Raw genomic sequence first — 18,493 nt, 5'->3', positions numbered from 1 at the left:
GGGGTGGGTGGTTGGAGGAAGGTGTTCTTTGGGGGACACCACAGCCTTCAGGGCTCTATTGTGTTAACTCACTCGGTCACAGTGACTTCAGAGGGTTTACGACAAAATGCAAACCACCAGCAGTCCTCAGGAGCTGCAAGGACAATTAATCCTAATCTGTTGCTAAAGCTATTCTGTTATTCTATTCTGGGCCAAAAAGTGGAACTTTCATGTCTGTTCAAGTCAATCATGTGACCAGAACTCCATTGAGCTGCATTTCCATTAGATTCTTCACTTTTCTCTAAAAACTAACTAAAGACAAAAGCTTCTAAAAACCATTAGATCTTCCCCACAAATAAATAAAACAATGAAACACATAGAGGGTATTTCTTTCAGAAGTGAACCTATTCAGGAAGCCAAAAGTATAATGGTACTTGCAGAGGCAACAAGAGAATTTTTTTATGTAGATTCTGGGGCAAAGATGTCAAGCAATATTCAGCTTTAAAGGACATGTGATCAAATACTAAAGGAGAATTTTATTTAATTATTATTTTATGTTCAGTTGTGTGATTGCATATGGTCAGTTAAAATGAGAAGTTATGTATAAAAAGGAGCTATGATTCCAATATAGGTAATGAAATGTTAACTCTGAAACAAAAAATATTATATACGTGGATAAAACAATGGCTTGTGGATTGCAGAGAGGTCCCAGAAGAGAAGTGAAAGGTCATGTGAACATCTTTCTGACTGCAGTCATGGGGACTGGGCGACAAGTGGCAGTCTATAATTAAACCATCCTTTTCACACCTTGAGTAAACACATACATACTCACTTTAAACTAAGATAAGTACCTTTCGCTTGACTGACAGCTCTTGTGGATGTGCAGGACAGCTGTGTCATGCTTCTACGTTCCTTTGGACAGCTGGATACATTTGAAATTCTTCTTCTTGTCTGACTCCTTTCAATTATGTTTTATGCCCTTCGGAAGTGGAGATGGTTTTGGGATGAGAGCGAGACTGTGGAGATTTTTCTTTTTTCTGTGGAATGTATTTGTCTGTAAAAGAGATTTTGTTTTAGGTTGAATTTGAAATTGTCATCACAATCCACATGCCAAATATTAATTCATATACAGTATGTGATAACATTTCTTTTTAAAATATACTGTATCTCATTGCATTTGAATTTACATCTTGCTTGATTATCTATTTGGAAAACACATCCTTATGCTAGTGTAGATGGCCCAGAGTCCAAAGATATCAACAAGCTAAGACACTGCCAGAAACAAAAGTCAGTGCTAATATATAAGTAAATACATGGGAAATAAGTAATATGTGCATTGAGAATAGAACCCAGGAGGGGAGTGACCTAGATAAGCTTTGGATGATGAAAGAGAGGTTGGGCAGCTACATTCTGGATCAGATGCAAGTCAATTAATTTAGGCTTAATAAAAGTCTGGGTTTAGATGACAGATAATGATCTCTGGACCTAGTAGACAGATGCCAAATAAATGCTATTAATCATAAGAAGAACTTTGGGATTCCTCTTAAAGTTTGCAAGCTGCACAAGAAAATGAGACCTAAAGAGCTGTAACTAACAAGCATGTCTAAAAATCATATCTATCCTCTAAGCTTGGCAGATGACATCTCGTCATCAACATGTAAACTACTTGGAGCTCCATCTCTTTGCTAAGGGACACTTCACCCCTGTGAATAACCATGTGGATTCGTTGAAGGGTCTGGTCTTGAAAGATAGAGAGATCCAGAGAAAGTGACATGCTTCCGCCACAACGTCGGTCCATTGTCGGAACACGTATTGTCAGTCATGGCTACCCCTTTCACTCCCTTCATCTTTCTTCATGTACCACCATCAACACAGCTCAAAAGAAGCGGCAATCTTAGGAAGTGGTGGCCAGTGCTGATTACAGTCCACAAAGGAATGGATAGACTCCAAAAATTTTTACAGGTGCCCTGAGGGTGGGGTGGCAGGGGATGAGGGGTGTGGGGGATGGTTGAAGAAATCGCTTCCTGACTGAATCTCAGTGACTGTGCATCACATGTCATTTGGAAGGCTAGCATACCTATATGTGATGCAATACATGCAGTACACTGATAAAGGTTTGAGTTTAGAAGATGATAACCTACCTACTATGTGTAAAACTATGGATTGAGATTACACCTTTAAACTCCCAGGAACTGTCGAGTAGTCCAAAGCCACGTTCCTCATCCTCATAAACAAACAAACAAACAAACAAACAAACAATTAAATAAATCCTTGTCTCTGAATAATATGCTTTAAGGTGAATAACTAATTAATTAGCCATGGTTTTAAGTAGTTAAGGTCAAGCATGATCATTCAAAGTATCATGTCCTTCATAACGCCAACACTGCAGCAAGTTAACCAGCGCAGCATATTTTATAGTTTGCATCTTAGAACAGTTTTTATGTGTTAAAAAGCAGTATTATTAATATTGCTCCCTCCTCCCCATTGAAAAAGCTAATGCAAAATGGCTTAAAAAAAATCCAAATCCAAGAAAATCATGAATATGAAAAGCTACTCCCAAAACGATCCCAACTCAACCTATGCTGGCATAATATAATTTTTCCACTTGCATAACCTTTTTAAGCTTATGTGAGAGGATAAGCATACGGTATGTATTCCTGCAGTTAAGCTTGTGTTATAGAGCAGAGGATTTCCCTTATCAGTGGTCGGACACTCCCTCGTGTGGAAAAGACAGGCAAGAAAGAGCAAGCCCTTCACAACACCTACTCAAGGAAAGACATTCATACAACCAAATCTGTCCATATACGGTCTATACTTTACATAATGAATATTTAATTTTTTAAGATCATAATGTTGCATTCTAAATCTTGCTATTATAGGCATATGCTTTTCTGGGCTTTTTCTTAAATGAAGCAACTAATCCTGCCAATTAAGCGCGTGCTTAATGAATGACATGTACTGCATTAACACCTCAGGTACAGAAATGTTCATTGCACTTCCAAAGCGCAGTAATATTCTTCTCCAGTAATTACACTTGGGTGTGAAAAAACTGGTGCAGAGCCAATGTGCAAATATTTTTTTCCTCCTACACCATCTTCAGCGTTAAATTAACGCCTGCAGGTCTTAATTAAATCTTGCACTGTTTAATGGCGTCCAACTATACCAAGGTGTAAATTAAGTGCTGGGATTTTGCCTTTTTTTTTTTAAACACAAAATGACACCGAGACTGTTACTCCTAACGTGGCATTAAAAACCTTATACATTGTTTGCACTGTTTTTTTATGTTATTTATTTATTTATTTATGCATTTATATAAAACACCACCATGCTCCTTTTAATACTCCTAATCAATCACATGAAGTTTATATAGGTGCTCTATATTATTGATTATTGAGCAGGCTAATTATATAAGCACTGAATGCATTTTTAGGTTAGGGTACTTTATTTATTTAATTACTGGCCACGTTGTCTAGTATGAACACGTGGCACAACCATTATTAACAGCAGTAAAAAGGAACAAAAAAGGATGCTGTGCCACACACACCCACCCACACACACACACCCACACACACACACACACACACAGAGCATCGTTAATGTAAAGACGTGCCAGTCGTCTCGTGTGTCTCAGTCGTCCTCCCACTCAGATGTCCCCCACCCACATGTCCACTCACTTTTCGGGTGATCAGTGCGCCCCTCCTATCCATCCCTGCCGACGTAATTGTGGGTGTACAGCAGAAGTGGAACTTCATCTTCTGATCTTCTGAAAGGATCGCAGTCGCCCACTCGTCGGAGGAACAGAGGCGCAGGAAGGAAAGCAGTCCTCAACTCAAGGAGCAGAAAGGAGAAGAGGACACACACTCGTGCATGCAGGCGCACAGCTTCACGTGGACTCTGGACATACCGTGTGCTTCATACTGGAATTTTAACGACCTCTAACCAATTTTGGAATTATAAACGCTTTATTAAAAGGTACGTCAGTGAGTCATGTTGACATTTTTTTTCATTGTGTTGCAGATTTCAGATCGCAAGCCCTACATGAATAAATCTGTGAAGGATGCCCCTTTTACCCTGACCTCGTTTTTAATTCATTCTAAAATGCACAGCTTTCAAACGAGAGAGAATAGTGAAAACGAGTAAGTGGGAAATTAGTCCCAGTTACCCTGGACAGGTGCCGAAGTTCGGATCGGAAATAATCGGAAAAAATCGGAAATAAGTCAAGGACACGTTTTGTCCTCAAATGCCACTTGAAGATGATTCTGTTTTACAGTGGAAGTGTGATGCTTCTGTATAGCTCAGTTTTGTGTGTGTGTGTGTGTGTGTGTGTGTCTGTGTGTGTGTGTGTGTGAGAGAGAGAGAGAGAGAGAGGTGTTCAGGATGTTAAGGATGTTCAGGAAACTTGCAACCCCAAACAAACCGGCGCGCGAGTGAAGACCGTGACTGTGTTACAAATGCTTATAGCATAGCATAGCATAGGCTTCATTAGCTAGTTAAAACATCTACATTTGCCTAGTTTGTCACCTTTCATGCCATTTTTAGACTGTAAAGTTCTACTGAGCTAGGCTAACCATTTTCAGTTAAAAAACAAAACAAAACAGCATTTTCATTTTCTCACAAACCACAAACAAGGACAGCTTTTGTCACCGGTAGCCACCATGTCTCGAATAAGTTCCTTTAATTCACTGGCTAAAGGCTAATGGCAGTGAAATTGGAACTCAGAGGGTGTTTCTCTGCTGGAGCACAAATTTGCCCATTTCCCTGTGGGGGGTTACGACAACACAAGCCCCACTTTTAGGCCTACCACCCACATTGTCAAAGGAAGCGACAGTCACAAATAGTTTAAACACTGAAAACATCCATGGATAGGTTTAACATTCCTTATCATTGTGTATATGTTGGTTTTTATAGGAGTCAGGAAATGTGGAGGAAATTAGTCATGAGGATAAGGTGATATTTGAGCATGAAAGTGTGGTTTCAGTTATTCATTTTCTGTTTTCTAGCCATCCTCTAGAGGGAAGATGCTTCTGAATATAAAACATATACTGTGGTTATTCTGCCTATACTACACATCGCTTGGACTGGGTAAGTAATTCTTTACTAGCCTACATCCATTCATGAGGAAATCATTTATTGCATCTGGTTTCCCACAAAGCTAACATTGTCTCTTCCTTCCCTAAATCTTAATGTGCTGCTGAATGGCCTTCCCAGGACCCAGCACCTTTTAATTAGGAAACTGTCTGGTGAAAACAGATGGGTTCACCTCATAACATAGAAAGGCCCTGCGCACACTGTAGTGTAATGCCTTCAGGGGTTATCCCACCTGTCCCAAGCATTCCACACTGTTTCTCAGAGGCAGGTTTGCCAGGTCTCAGCAGAATTTCCAGCCCAACTACACTGCAAAAAAAACCTAAAAAACCAAAAGACCTGAAATTACCCCAAAAACTTCAGGTATTGTTTCCTCAGTCTTTATGTGGAAAAGAAGGTCGCTGTAGTGCACATGCATTTCTGATTTGCAGTATCTACAATATGCCTTATCATTATCACCTGGTTTGGCCATTATTCACTCCATAATCACTTTTTCTTCCAACCAAATTTTCTTCCATATCGACACCATTCATGTGGCATTCTGTTTCAACACACTCTCTCGATGTGACGACGTAGCTATGCAAATAGCATTCACTGAATTACTCTAATATCTGTATAGTTCCCACAAGAGAAATATCTTTGTACATTGTACACTGTCTGCACTTATACTTTCGTTTTGTGCACCATAACCTGTGTTTGCCAAAATTTGTTTCGATTTAATTCTGATGGTTTGCTTTAATAACAAGATCTTGGTGGCAGTATTTCCCAATATAAATGTTGACATAATGTGGAAGGTAGTGAGAAATTATTTTATAGTGACAGAAATTAAAATGGTTTAAGAACAATGTGTAAATAGTTAATACCAAACTGTACTTTTCCTAGTTGCTGGGGTGGTGCCATCAAGGGTGCATGTTTCGTACATTTAGTACATATCTACGAATGCATGTGGTGTACCTTTAATTATCTTTTAAAGTAGTGGTCCTTAATGTCCAATAATGTACCTTAAATTAGTTTTAAAGGTTTCCAGATAAAATACATAAATACATAAAATGCAGACCAAAGGTACAGAAAATGTCCCTTTAATGGTACCACTCCTAAAGTGTATATGACATGGAATAAAAACCTTTTCTGCCACTTTTATGATTATGAATGGGAGATTTTTGCAAAGTAATGGGTAACTGAGCAAACTGTACTGAGAATAGCCATCCCACCCCTTTTCCTCATATCTGTTGTTCTCATATCTGTATCCCACTGTGCTTCCCAGCTAGATTATTTTAATTAGGAAATACAATGCATGGCCTTGTGCACAGCATGCTTGTATGCTCTGCATCTTCCTGCTGTTGTCTAACACATGCCAGTGCACTTTGAATCCACAATGACATCACTCTGCAGGATAAAATAACACAAAGGGCTTGTGATGTGCTCAGGATAGCTTTGAATATATGCCTAATGCAGTGTATTTTTAAATCTTTCAGTTTCAGGCTCTCTAACAGTGATGCAGCCGGTGAGCGGCTCTCTTTCCGGAAAGGTGGTCCTGCCCTGTCACTTCTCCACCCTCCCTACAGCAACTCCCAGCAATGCTACGACCCCTGGAACAGACCATCTGCGCATTAAATGGACCAAGGTGGAGGGTAACTTGGAGTCCATAGTAATCGTTGCTCAGAATGGTGTCATTAAAGTTGGGCCAGGCTTCAAAAACCGCGTGTCTGTGCCGAGTCATCCAGAGGATATTGGGGATGCCTCGTTGACTGTTGTGAAACTGCGGGCTAGTGATGCCGGAACTTACCGCTGTGAGGTCATGTATGGCATTGAAGACACTCAAGACATGGTCAACTTGGATGTCAGTGGTGGGTGACAGTTTATGTCTTCTTTTTTTTAATAAATAATATCAGATGTGCTTATCTGTTAAATGAAACATTTACCCATTCATTACATTTCCCTTATTATTATGATACATAACATTTTCAACCTAATCTCTATCAAACACACCTGTTGAAATTTACTTGACTTTCATATATAATGTAAGCGTTAGGCCAGTTGTTGAATTTTGTTAATAATTGCTCAAAAAAATAACATGATTTTAAAACATTGCACTATATAACAGTTGAGGTGGTGGGATGAGGCAAACATTAGAGAATGCTCTTTCAAATACAGCACAGTGCAGTGTCCATGAGTGATCACCAGTGCATCTCAGTGCTATGTAGACTATGATGGTAAAAACATAATTGAAAATTTACACTGTAAGTGTAGTCCTATCACTTACTCTTAATTTACAAATTTTTTTCCTGAAGAATGATTGAAAACATTCCCAACGAATGGATGCTTTGACAGCTGCCCTTGCTTTCCTTATATGCTTTACATCTGTATCTAATTAATAGATGTGTTAAATTATTTTCATTCATTTTTTCAAATTAAATCAGTTTAGTTCAGCTGAGTATAAAATTCCAGGACCCATCGGTGGGTCCAGATGTATATTAATAATTCTTGTAATTACATATCTTTCCTGTAGTTTCACTGTAGATACTGAATAACTTATGTTTGTTACTCAATAATAGTTTAAGATAAAATTAACCAAATGACAAGCTGGGACCTTAAGGGGTTACTCATCGTTAACTCAAAGCTTTAAAAGCCACTGCCTTCTTTTTATCCAGAGTAGTTAAAAACTTGACATTTTCATTATTTATCTGCAAAATGCTCCCCTGCAGACTTTTGTCCTAATAGTCTTTTTTAATTACTTGACTTTTCTGTTATGTTGCGAAGGTTTCCGAAACACAACCATTTGATGAACTGATTTATTCTGGGGTCACGTGAAAGGGTGGGATAGGCTAGAATTGTTTATTTAGCCCTTGCCGACTCTCAGCAAAGTCCCCTCAATTTTAACTGGAGCCATTCCTCATTTACTTAGTGTGTTTTTAAAGCCATTACTAGGGTGGATGGAAAGTCCCTTTACCCATGCACTTGTGTCATTGTTAGAATTCACCACATTTCCTTAATGATTTATTGTGACCCATGTAAACTTCTTTCTTACTATGGCAAAAAGATATTTCAATTTAAAACATCTATCTTCAAAATTATATATTTAGAAATTGAGTTATTTAGATCTTCTGTGGAGAAAGCATACTTGTCTTTGTGTCAGATATTTGTCTTAGTCCAACCATCTTTACCAATGACACTTTGTTTCTTCTCTTATCTAGGTGTTGTTTTTCATTATCGGCCCAAGAACAGTAGATATACCTTGAACTACAGAGAAGCTGTGGAGACCTGTCAAAGTATCGGGGCTACCATTGCCACAGCAGAACAGCTAAAAGCAGCTTATGAAGATGGGTTTGATCAGTGTGATGCTGGTTGGATAGCAGATCAGACAGTGAGGTAAAAGCACACTGATGTAGTCCGACACTATTACTACCATTACCATTGTTATACATATTGCTTCATGGAAATAACAATATGTGACAGAATACATGACATATATTGTGCTAATCTAAGCAGTGGGAAATGGCCAAATGCCATGTTGTGATTACAGACATTCTTTCTTATTTTGTAGTGCTTTATATGGTACAAAGCTTTACAGAGATCAGGGTCTAGAGCCTTAATGAGCATGCTGATATTTGAAGCCTGTGCCATGCAGAGATTTTCTCTCTTTGGAAATGTAGATACCCCATCACTAACCCAAGGCCTGGCTGCTCTGGGAACCTGCCTGGAAAACCTGGTGTCCGTTCATATGGCCTTCGAATGCCCACTGAGACGTATGATGTGTACTGCTACGCAGATAAGCTTGAGGGTAAGAGTACAGTGGAAAAAGGTTTACTGTCCATGATCTTTTCCTTGGACTAAACATTTACTATATGCAAAAGTCATCAGCCCTACCAGTCATCTTTGCTTTTGTCATCAATTGTTTGTCAGAAATTAATTGCAGCTAGGTAAGGCCTTGAATCTAGAATTTGGTAGAAGTCATCTGAATGTGGTTATGTGCTCTAATAAGCATTATTATTCCTGCCAAAAACACTGATAGTGTGAGTGCAGCCAAAGCCATTTGTTGTTCTTTAGCACATTACTGACAGAATGAGTGTGGTTTTAACAAATCACACAATTATGTACAGTACCAGGAATCAAAATGTGAATTGTGTCTAGAATTATTTCCAGAATGATTTCATTATTTCTGGCACCACAACAGATAAGTCCATTTTTGTATTGATTACTGGTCCATTTCTGCCTGATTGTTGCAACAACATCTCTGAGTTGGAGGCAGTAACATATAGCCAATCAGTGTTTGCATTAGTGTCTGCATCCAGAAGTGTTAAATATTGCCTGCAATTTTAGTTAGAAGTACAGAAACGGTAATCGAACAGGGGGACTTACTGAACAGTCATGTGTATGTAAAGGCTTTGAAACAGCAGGCACCACTGATCAAATGTCCAAACACCTAGGCTATCTCTAGTGTCTGCCATACTTTAGCATAATATAATAATTCTAAGAAATGCCTATGTTTGGAGGACGTGTAGTATGTCCAATGTGGAGAAAGACAAATGTTCACTAATTAACACCCAGTGCTTTGATTGCTGAAACAATCAGCCTTTTGTTTGCTGTGGTTGTTAACATTCTCGAATAATTAATGAAAGAAAGTTTGAGGATATTCACTTGGTAGATTGTGAATTACTCATATAAAACATCTAGGTAAAAACAAACACACCATTTACTGCTGTTTTTCTTCCATTTGTATTTAATTTACCACAAGTTTCGCATATGGAGAACATTATCCTTTGGGCAAAATATTCGGATTACACTTGTGATGCATGGATGAGGATTTGTTATATTTATTTTGATTTGATTTGATAATATCTCTGACAGTGTCTGTTTAAACTCAATGCTGCATTCAGTGGTTCTAAAAGTGGTTTTAAAATCCTAAACTTTTCACTAACGAAAGTTTTAGATACACTTATAGTTAATAAAATATATATTCATTTGTGCAGGTGATGTATTCTTTGCACCTACTACAAATAAGATGACATTCGAGGAAGCAGAGTCTGAGTGTGAGCAAAGAAATGCCGTCTTGGCCTCACCTGGTCAGCTCCACTCGGCCTGGAGAAAAGGTCTAGACCGCTGTGACTACGGCTGGCTGTCTGACGGAAGTGCCCGCTACCCTGTTGCCATACCCAGAACACAATGTGGTGGAGGTTTGCTTGGAGTTCGCACCATGTACAAGTTCCGCAACCAGACAGGCTTTCCTGACCCCACCACGAAACTGGGAGCGTACTGTTACATAGGTATAAACCTTTCTGCAATATCTGTTTTCCTCCAGTTTAGTCATAGCCAATTCACATCTGCTAGCCGAGACATTCCTATTGCGCAACCAGTCTAAGAGGCCAATACTTTCACCCTCTTGGCAATCAATGTGGCTTTGGATTTGAACATGTGATGATAGAGCAAACAGTTGTGCCACTTAAGAACTAATATTCAGTAAGTGGATGAAGAAGTGCTTGAAGTACATGAAGAATTCAGAAGAAACAGAGGACAGTTGTTTAACCAGAGCCCCAGTTTTTCTTGATGTCATTTCTTACAGTGTACGTAATCTCTTCCCCACCCTTACAAGCACTCATACTCCCACACACACTTATAGACACACACACACATGTTGGCGTGCATTTCACTGAGTCAATAACTCTCTCCTTTCCCACATCGGTGACATTAAATCCAGGCAGAAGCTTAGACTGTGTGCGCATCTAAGCACATTGTTTGTTAAATTGAGAGGGTTCACGTAAGTTGAGACTAGAAGGAACTGGAAAAGTTTATACAAGTTTTAATAGACTGTGTGTGTGTGTGTGTGTGTGTGTGTGTGTGTGTGTGTGTGTGTGTGTGTGTGTGTGTGCAGTGATTCCTTGACCTCACTCCATTTTACTTTGGGTTTCCAGTCGTTTCCTGGGAAACCAAATTGGGCTTGGTTAACAGGAAACTGAACTCATTTCTATTTAGGCTAACTTCTTCAGGCATTATATCACTGCATGGAGTTAATCTCACTAAATAATCCATTTAGGACTAGTGTGGCTTCAGTGATGAATATTCTTAGAAAAAGTTCACACAAAGGCAGATAACATTTTTCAATCCAGTGTCAATTCAGTAGCATTTTTCAGTACAGCAATGGTTTGCAAACCTATCTAAGTCACTTTCACTTGGATGCCCTGGAGCCTTTTTTAAGTCTTTAACCAGTGTGAGAAAGTGCTTAGGTATCACTCTTTACCCTTTATTCTTCTGTCCACCTCTCATTTCCTCAACCAGACTCTCCCTCCTCTTTGTCACTCGTGTGCATGGTTATCAGGAAAGACTTGGAGATAATAGATGGAGCTACTGCTATGGCTCCCAAATTAACAGGTCTTGTTGACCTCTGCCCTGGTGTGGGGGCTCTATCTTTTCAGCTGAGGCTAATTTAGATAACTCGCCTCCTGCTAGGCAAGGCGCTCATCCAGAATGACAGCCTGCTGTGATAAGTATTGGACCCCAGGGGTCACCCTAAAACAGGACGCCGTGACCTGCTTGTTTGTTTGGTTTATTTTAAGTCACTCTCAGGTCCATGTGGTTTTAAGTGCTGTTCACCATTTACATAGTGGCCAGTGCTTTTATTTCTTGTAATGCCATATCCACTTTTCCCCAAAAATGAGTGGTGAAAGCTTAAATACTCTTTGACTGGAACAGACCAATGTCTGGTTTTTTTTTTTTTTTTTTTTTTTTTTTGGAAAGGAAAAGAATGCCTTGCACCTTACATCAGATATAGCTGGAGAAAAAGGGGGAGGGTATTGTGCTTAATACATAACAGCTGGCGTGTTGGCTACAGACCATGTCACATTACAGCAAAGAGATTTCCATACATATAAACAGAAAGATATACGTATGGGGAAGATATACAAGTGATTATTTGAAAACATTACAATATCTTGTATTTCATTTAATTTAATGTTCAGCCAAATGTGGTCAGTCATTTTAAGCAGCAGAGTAACAAAAGTAAAATAGCTAAAATAGAGAAACCAAGTATGTCTTGTTTGAATCTGTCAAACTGAATTAGTTAAATGAAAGAAAGATACTTTATTCTTAGGATCATAGTGTACACATGAAAACATGCCATAAGATGTCAGCATTGTATATTTTTGGTCTTTTCACGAGCATTGCCACATGTGGTAATGTGGTGCAGAGCGGTGCTAGAGAAAAATGGGTTTTGGTTTGAGTGAATACAATAAGTGTGGTTAGATGTGCTGTTGCAATATCAAATAAGCTCCTTTCATGTGTAGTGCTAGTGGCTAAATACACATGTATTCCCACTCAGGCTAATACAGGCATTAAAGAGAAAATGTGTAGAAGGTAAATGATGAAAACAGACAGAATGGCACACATACTGTGGTCGTGCACACAGATGGCATTTTCCCTTTGGCATGGTTTCCCACTATACACACTAGATACAAGATTGGTGCTATATTGTGCACTTTTTGTCTAAACCCTCCTAAACATTATATGTTGAGCCATATTTAGTGTTTTTAATCAGTTCAACTGAATGGAAATGGGTCACTGCATATAGGTACTAATTATGTCAGAGTGCAATACAAACACACATTGTTTAAAAGGTTGAAAGATACTTATCTCTGCAAAACAAAATATCTATTTATAAAAAATTTTATATATATCACAGGACAATTAAAGCCCCATATCTAAAACCATTGTCGAAAATAAGCTTCATACCAGCTTAAAAATCATAAAATATTTTTGATTTCATATATGTAGGAGTATGTAGGGTTGGTTTAACATTTTGAGAGAGGATGTAAGCATAAAGCATCATGAGAGAGAGAAAATGAAAGTGGAGCAGATCCCAGGAGAGGTGATAAGACCTTATCTGAAGTACAAATCCAATTGAGAATGATATTGCTAAACAAATTAAATAAATTGGTTGTTTTAATAAAGGAATTTTATAATGGATTTGTATGGATCGCTGTGGAGTGTGCATAGAACAACACAGCAGAACAATGAGAGAATGTTTTACAAGTGCATGTCTCTCATCTTGTATGGATTTAAACACCAGTTAAAATAGAAGCTTATGAGCGACTAACAGACACATAAAAGCTTTTGGGGTGAATTGACCTTAAGCTGCCACGCCTGACTTTGTTGTTATTTGTTACAGATAAAATATAGTAGCATCCACAAAAAAAAAAAAAAAAAAAAAATATTACTTGCACCCAAACAAAATAGCAACATGCCAGCGAATTATGCTTGCACTGGCATGAGAATAGAGCATACAGAGTCCATAAGAACCCTAGTAAGTTATAACCAAAGCATTATGGACCCCAGTTTTCTAAGAAAGCCTCATTTGCTGTTAGTCTGTTTGAATCATATAATATAATTAGAAGGTGTTTTTTTTTCCCCATATTAAATTCTTAATGATTATATATATGCCAGACTTGCACAGGATAGCAGAGATGTAACAACTTAAATATAGAATCGCAGGTCAAAAGGTTTAGCATTGTAGGGAAAGAAAACTAGATTAACTAAACTGGGAGGTATTTCAGGCTAAAGAGGTGATTAGTAAATGAAATGCAGGTGAGTGTGTTTAGTAAGCTGGTGAAATTAAGTGGGTTGGACAATAGGGGGCATGGTAGCCAGTATAGAATTCTGGGAAATGGAGTTACCAGAGGATAGGACAGTAGTAAGAAAGAAATGTATAATGCTCCACTGAGGTAACTCCAAGCAGGTGTTAAAGATTTGTGCAAAGAATCTACACAACACTAAATATTCTGTTCTATTGAAATTCACTTTTTGTTTTGTTTAACTGTTGATTTAAATATTACAGAAGGTCTTAATGCACACATGCAACCCATTTCCCATTTTGACTGAATGTGTTATAGAACTATAATCTTTTGCTTAATAGAAGGCTTTATACCACAGTGCTATTAAATTCTCTAATCTGATTGGTCAGAAGGTGTTTATTAATTTTCTATACAGCAACTCTGACAGCAGTAGCAGATCACAGGTTTATATTAATTGCACTCATTCTAATATGTTATTGTTTCTGTAGTAATAACTCACCCAAAGGGACTTGTATGGCAAACACTCTGCATAATCTATGCCTAATAATAGGAGACTGAGAAACCAGAGAAAACAGAAAGTGTGACTGAGAGTGCTTATAACAAGACTCCTTCCATAAACGTAAATTAAAATGTCTCCTAACAAAAGACTTCAACACATCAATGATTATAAGAATGAATTTGTTAAAAAACAACCTGTTTTGAAATTGATTAGTTAGATTATGTGGAGTGTTTGCTATACAAGTCCCTGTGTATGAGCTGTTACTATAGAAACAATAACATATTAGAGCAAGCACTTTAATATAACCTGCCATTCATATTACAGCCAGAACTACCTGTGCTGTTATATGAAAATAATACACACCTTCTGACCAATCAGATTAAAGCATTCAACCATGGTATAACAGGAAATAACTGGAAATAATCCACTTTGGGGATTATACCCTGTTGTGGATTACTTTCCTATAACAGAATGTCTCGCCATGTTTTCTTCCTTACTTATTAGTCATTGGCCTTTTGTACTGAGGCATGTAGGGAGATGTATAGTGGAAATGCACTGCAAAGTTTATAACAATCATTCACTGGAAGAACAAACATATTTTTCCTCAGTTCTATGTTTGACAGCTGTATTTTTTTGGGAGGATTACAGTGGATCAGACAATATTTCTGTGTTTAACTTTAGGTTATGAGTTTCTACTCAACCAGACAACATGGGTGGATGTTACAATTAAGGGTGTCACCACAACCTCACCCTCTATAGCCTCTTCAACCACAGCCCAGACTGCTCTCTCTGAGTCCTCCATGGAGCCAAAGGAATTCATTTACTCACAGACCACCATAGATGACTCTGAGAACCAGGCCTCGATAGACTCTCCTTTCATGTTTTCCACCAGCATGGCCCCATCAAGCAGTTCTGACTCACCAAGTAGCCAACATGTAACAGCTATCACAGAGGATTTAGAAGTCGATGACTCAGTAACCACTCTCACAGATGTTAGGATTGTGTCAGAAACTCAAGATTATGGACTGCACTTAGTATCCACAACAGCTGTTCCTGCTGTCCCTGAGACTCCCTCAGACAAATCAGAAGATAACAAAGGAATTGAAATAGGTACAGTTCCACCTGATGTTTTAATCTCAGCCTCTCCAAGCACAGAGCCAATGTTTGCACTGGGGAAGACAGAGGAATCTGTTCTGGAAAAGGAGAAAATAGATACAGCCTCTGATCTCTTGCACACTACCACTGATCTGACAGCAGAACCCACAAAGTTAATCAGCATGTCTTTTGAAGTTTCACAGTCTAGTACAGCAAAAGATGACACGATTCTGCCTAACATCACCAATGTTCATCTTACCACCATAACTGAGATAAGCCCTACCGAGGAAATTCAATCTACAGTGTTTGGTGATTATGACAGCAGTGAAATTGGTGTTATGGCTGGACCACCACCCACACAAACAATTTCTGAAGTTTCAGATACCACAGATGGACTTACTACCATGCCAGTTGCTACTGATGCATCTGTCACATTCACAGCCCATACAGTACAACCCAATACAACTCATTCTGATGTTACCACATCGGTATCATCCACAGTTGAAGCTATGAAGCTAACAACTCCTGTCCTCAGTGAACTACTAGCTGAGAAATCAGATTCAACTATGTCAGCTGTAAAAGAATCAGTTTCGTGTACTCCAGAAGTCATTGGTGAAGCTGTTACAAAAGGCGAGGACACAGAGGACATCCCATCGTTGACACTTTCTCCTGAAAAAAGCAACAAAAATTGTACAGATGTGCCTTCTCTCCAAGTGATTATCATTAACATTCATCAGCAGAATAAAACAGGTAAGGCCCTTCTTATTTTTTGCTTATTATAAACTGTTACTCATATATCCATGAAAATATTTAATTTATTGGTGAGAGCATTGATATTTTGTTAATTCCATCAACGGTACACACTTTAAAGAGTGTATGGATTGCTTTCAATGGTTCATATGTTCATATAATCACATGAATCAGATTAAGACTCATTCACTATTGAATAATTAAGCCTTTGGTCAGCTAAATAAATAATCTACATATTATTTATGACAGTGCTCTCCAGGGTGCTGAATATCTGGACTTTCTACCAGATTCACCTTATGGGAAGTTGACTTACGCCCATGTACTGAGGATTTAATACATAAATTACTCACATCGATATTCCTACCTCAAACATAACTACATAAGTGCTATTTAAAGAAGTGCACAAGAGTTAAGTATTACAGGGTGAGTTATATAGAGTAATAGGGTGGGGTTTACCTAAAACAGAGGCATGTCTCAGTTATATGTGATTCTGACCTTGCATATATTAAATAAATAATATGATTCTATTAATGATTCTGTTAATGATATTAATAATTCATTAATAGAATTATATTAATAATTCATTAATAGAATTCTATTAATGAATTATTAATATCATTTCTTTAAATTTTGTGAAAAATGTGTTTTTTTTGTACAAAGGACATTGAAGGAAACAGGATCTTAATCTGATACATATAAAAAATAAAATGCAGCATTACACAACAAAATATTAAGTGCTATTTTATAAGCTGCTGAATAACAAGAGTGGAAGCCGTATTGTTAAATACACCAATTTTGCCGTTAATGTGATAATTACAACTAGGTCTATTCAGGAAGCAGTATACTAGACTTTCAATTTACTTAATGTTTATTTCAGTGCTTGCCATCTTCTCATTCATATATCATCTTATTAGAATTTATAAATTGTATTAATTCAGAAATTCATTTAGTATTAGAGAATTTTTTAAATTGTCTTTTTTTTATAGGTTACTAATATTAAATCAAATATCTAGCAAAGAAAAAAAATAAATATGGGAAGGTAAGTAATGTCCTCATCAACCCTGTAACTGGTACTGAGGACTGGTAAAGAGGAGGCAAGCATTTAAAATTCACTGCCATGCTAAGACCTGATTTAATGAGGCCTCATTGGTTTTTATGTGAGGATTTGATGAGGTCTCGCCACAGGATCATTTTGTAAGTGTGCTTTGTTCCGGATACTCTGAGATTAATCAAAGCACTCTTTAGACATGGCACTCGTCTGTTCACACTTAGTGTGAAACCACAGTGAGCTACTTTAAAATCCTGCCATTGTGTCGGTTTGCTTGTATTTAAAGACTGGTATGAGCTTGTCCTTTTGGTTAGTGTGTACATTTGATTTGTCAGTAATGATTATGTTATGAGTTTTATCTTATACGGCCTATATGTTTCCATATGTACAGCTTCTATATATTTCCATATAGAAATGTTTCCATATAACTCTATATTCTCTGATGAATAGCTACAATTCTATATTAGACATTTACATTTTCTTTCGAGATAGACAAATTCTTTCAGTTAGGTTAACATTTGTAGCAAAAATATAACTTTTAAGTTTTTAAAAATGGACAGTGTTGGGTTTTTTCCACTCACATACATTTGTGGGACAGTTGTTTGTGCTGTTTTTAAAGCTGATAAACAAGGCAACTGAGCTGTACTTTGTTCAGTCCTAGAATTAAATCTGACCTTCTGCACATGTTAAACATTTCTAGGTCACTGAGAGGCTTTTGGACAGGTTTTACACTTATCTAGCTACACTAATAGTTTTAGAAGTAGACCTGACACCTCTAGCCGCCAGCTGTTAGTTGCTAGCTTTTGCACAGCTCATTTTGACCAACAGTGGAAGAGACAGCACACAACAGGTTCTCTCTGGTTTCTCGCCGTCTCTGGTTTCTGGAGGCTTGGCAGAAAGAAAAAACTTGGCACAGTACCTGTATAAGCACAGATGCTTGTTAGCACAGTAAAGACTGGCCGCCACAACAAGGCTGATGTCACTACCAGAGTAAATTCACCCCTCTCTGTAAGGACAGCTGAACAGTGAGCTTGTAAGAAAAAGTGTTTACTGCTTTTTATTGGTCATGACTGGGTGTGCCCATGACAATGTAATCAGTTAGCCAGATTTTCAGTTGATGTATAAACACCAATGGAAAATGTTGTCACACCCTGCACATCATTTTATGAAACATTTATCTCCATTTTAATATTATGGTAAAGAATGAGTTTGTGCCAATTACATTAAAAATACAGGATGTACCCTTTACATTATTTATGCAGCTGGTTTCATGTCAGTTGACGCTGAACAAAATATCTGTGACCAATATGTATTATTTTTCAGTAAGAAACACATACATATTACCAAACACAACACAACAAGTAGCAAATGAATTAAGGTCATAAGTGGTGACTGGACTGTTGCCTCATCAGTGTTTGTGTTACTGATGTAATGATTTGAGCACAATGGTGTATTTGTATCTGACCTCAACTGCCA

The 18,493-nt window shown here is 37.9% G+C and overlaps 1 protein-coding gene and 1 long non-coding RNA gene across 3 annotated transcripts in view; one reads left to right on the top strand and one right to left on the bottom strand.

Annotated features, from left to right (window-relative positions):
- Window positions 1–517: 517 nt before the first annotated feature.
- LOC117595917 (uncharacterized) lies at window positions 518–3,765 on the bottom strand. The gene is made up of 3 exons (XR_004577100.2): window positions 3,654–3,765; window positions 2,121–2,203; window positions 518–1,033 (listed from the first exon to the last, which is right to left on the bottom strand). It is a non-coding gene; the product is annotated as an uncharacterized LOC117595917 (long non-coding RNA).
- vcana (versican a) overlaps window positions 3,695–18,493 on the top strand; it is a 31,383-nt gene continuing 16,584 nt past the window's right edge. The window contains exons 1-7 of one of the 2 annotated variants that reach the window (XM_026931268.3): window positions 3,695–3,951; window positions 4,991–5,061; window positions 6,540–6,911; window positions 8,259–8,433; window positions 8,718–8,845; window positions 10,035–10,328; window positions 14,806–15,969. In XM_026931268.3, the coding sequence (XP_026787069.3) occupies window positions 4,998–5,061; window positions 6,540–6,911; window positions 8,259–8,433; window positions 8,718–8,845; window positions 10,035–10,328; window positions 14,806–15,969 (2,197 nt within the window). In that variant the 5' untranslated portion in view covers window positions 3,695–3,951; window positions 4,991–4,997. Of the gene's footprint in view, window positions 3,952–4,979; window positions 5,062–6,539; window positions 6,912–8,258; window positions 8,434–8,717; window positions 8,846–10,034; window positions 10,329–14,805; window positions 15,970–18,493 lie in introns of both variants that reach the window. The other variant, XM_053229010.1, reaches the window with a different exon arrangement.

The sequence above is a fragment of the Pangasianodon hypophthalmus genome, chromosome 24 (assembly GCF_027358585.1).
Source record: "Pangasianodon hypophthalmus isolate fPanHyp1 chromosome 24, fPanHyp1.pri, whole genome shotgun sequence".
NCBI lineage: Eukaryota > Metazoa > Chordata > Actinopteri > Siluriformes > Pangasiidae > Pangasianodon > Pangasianodon hypophthalmus.
The sequence above is the reverse complement of the archived record's forward strand: the minus strand, read 5'-3'. Positions and strand labels throughout refer to the sequence as shown.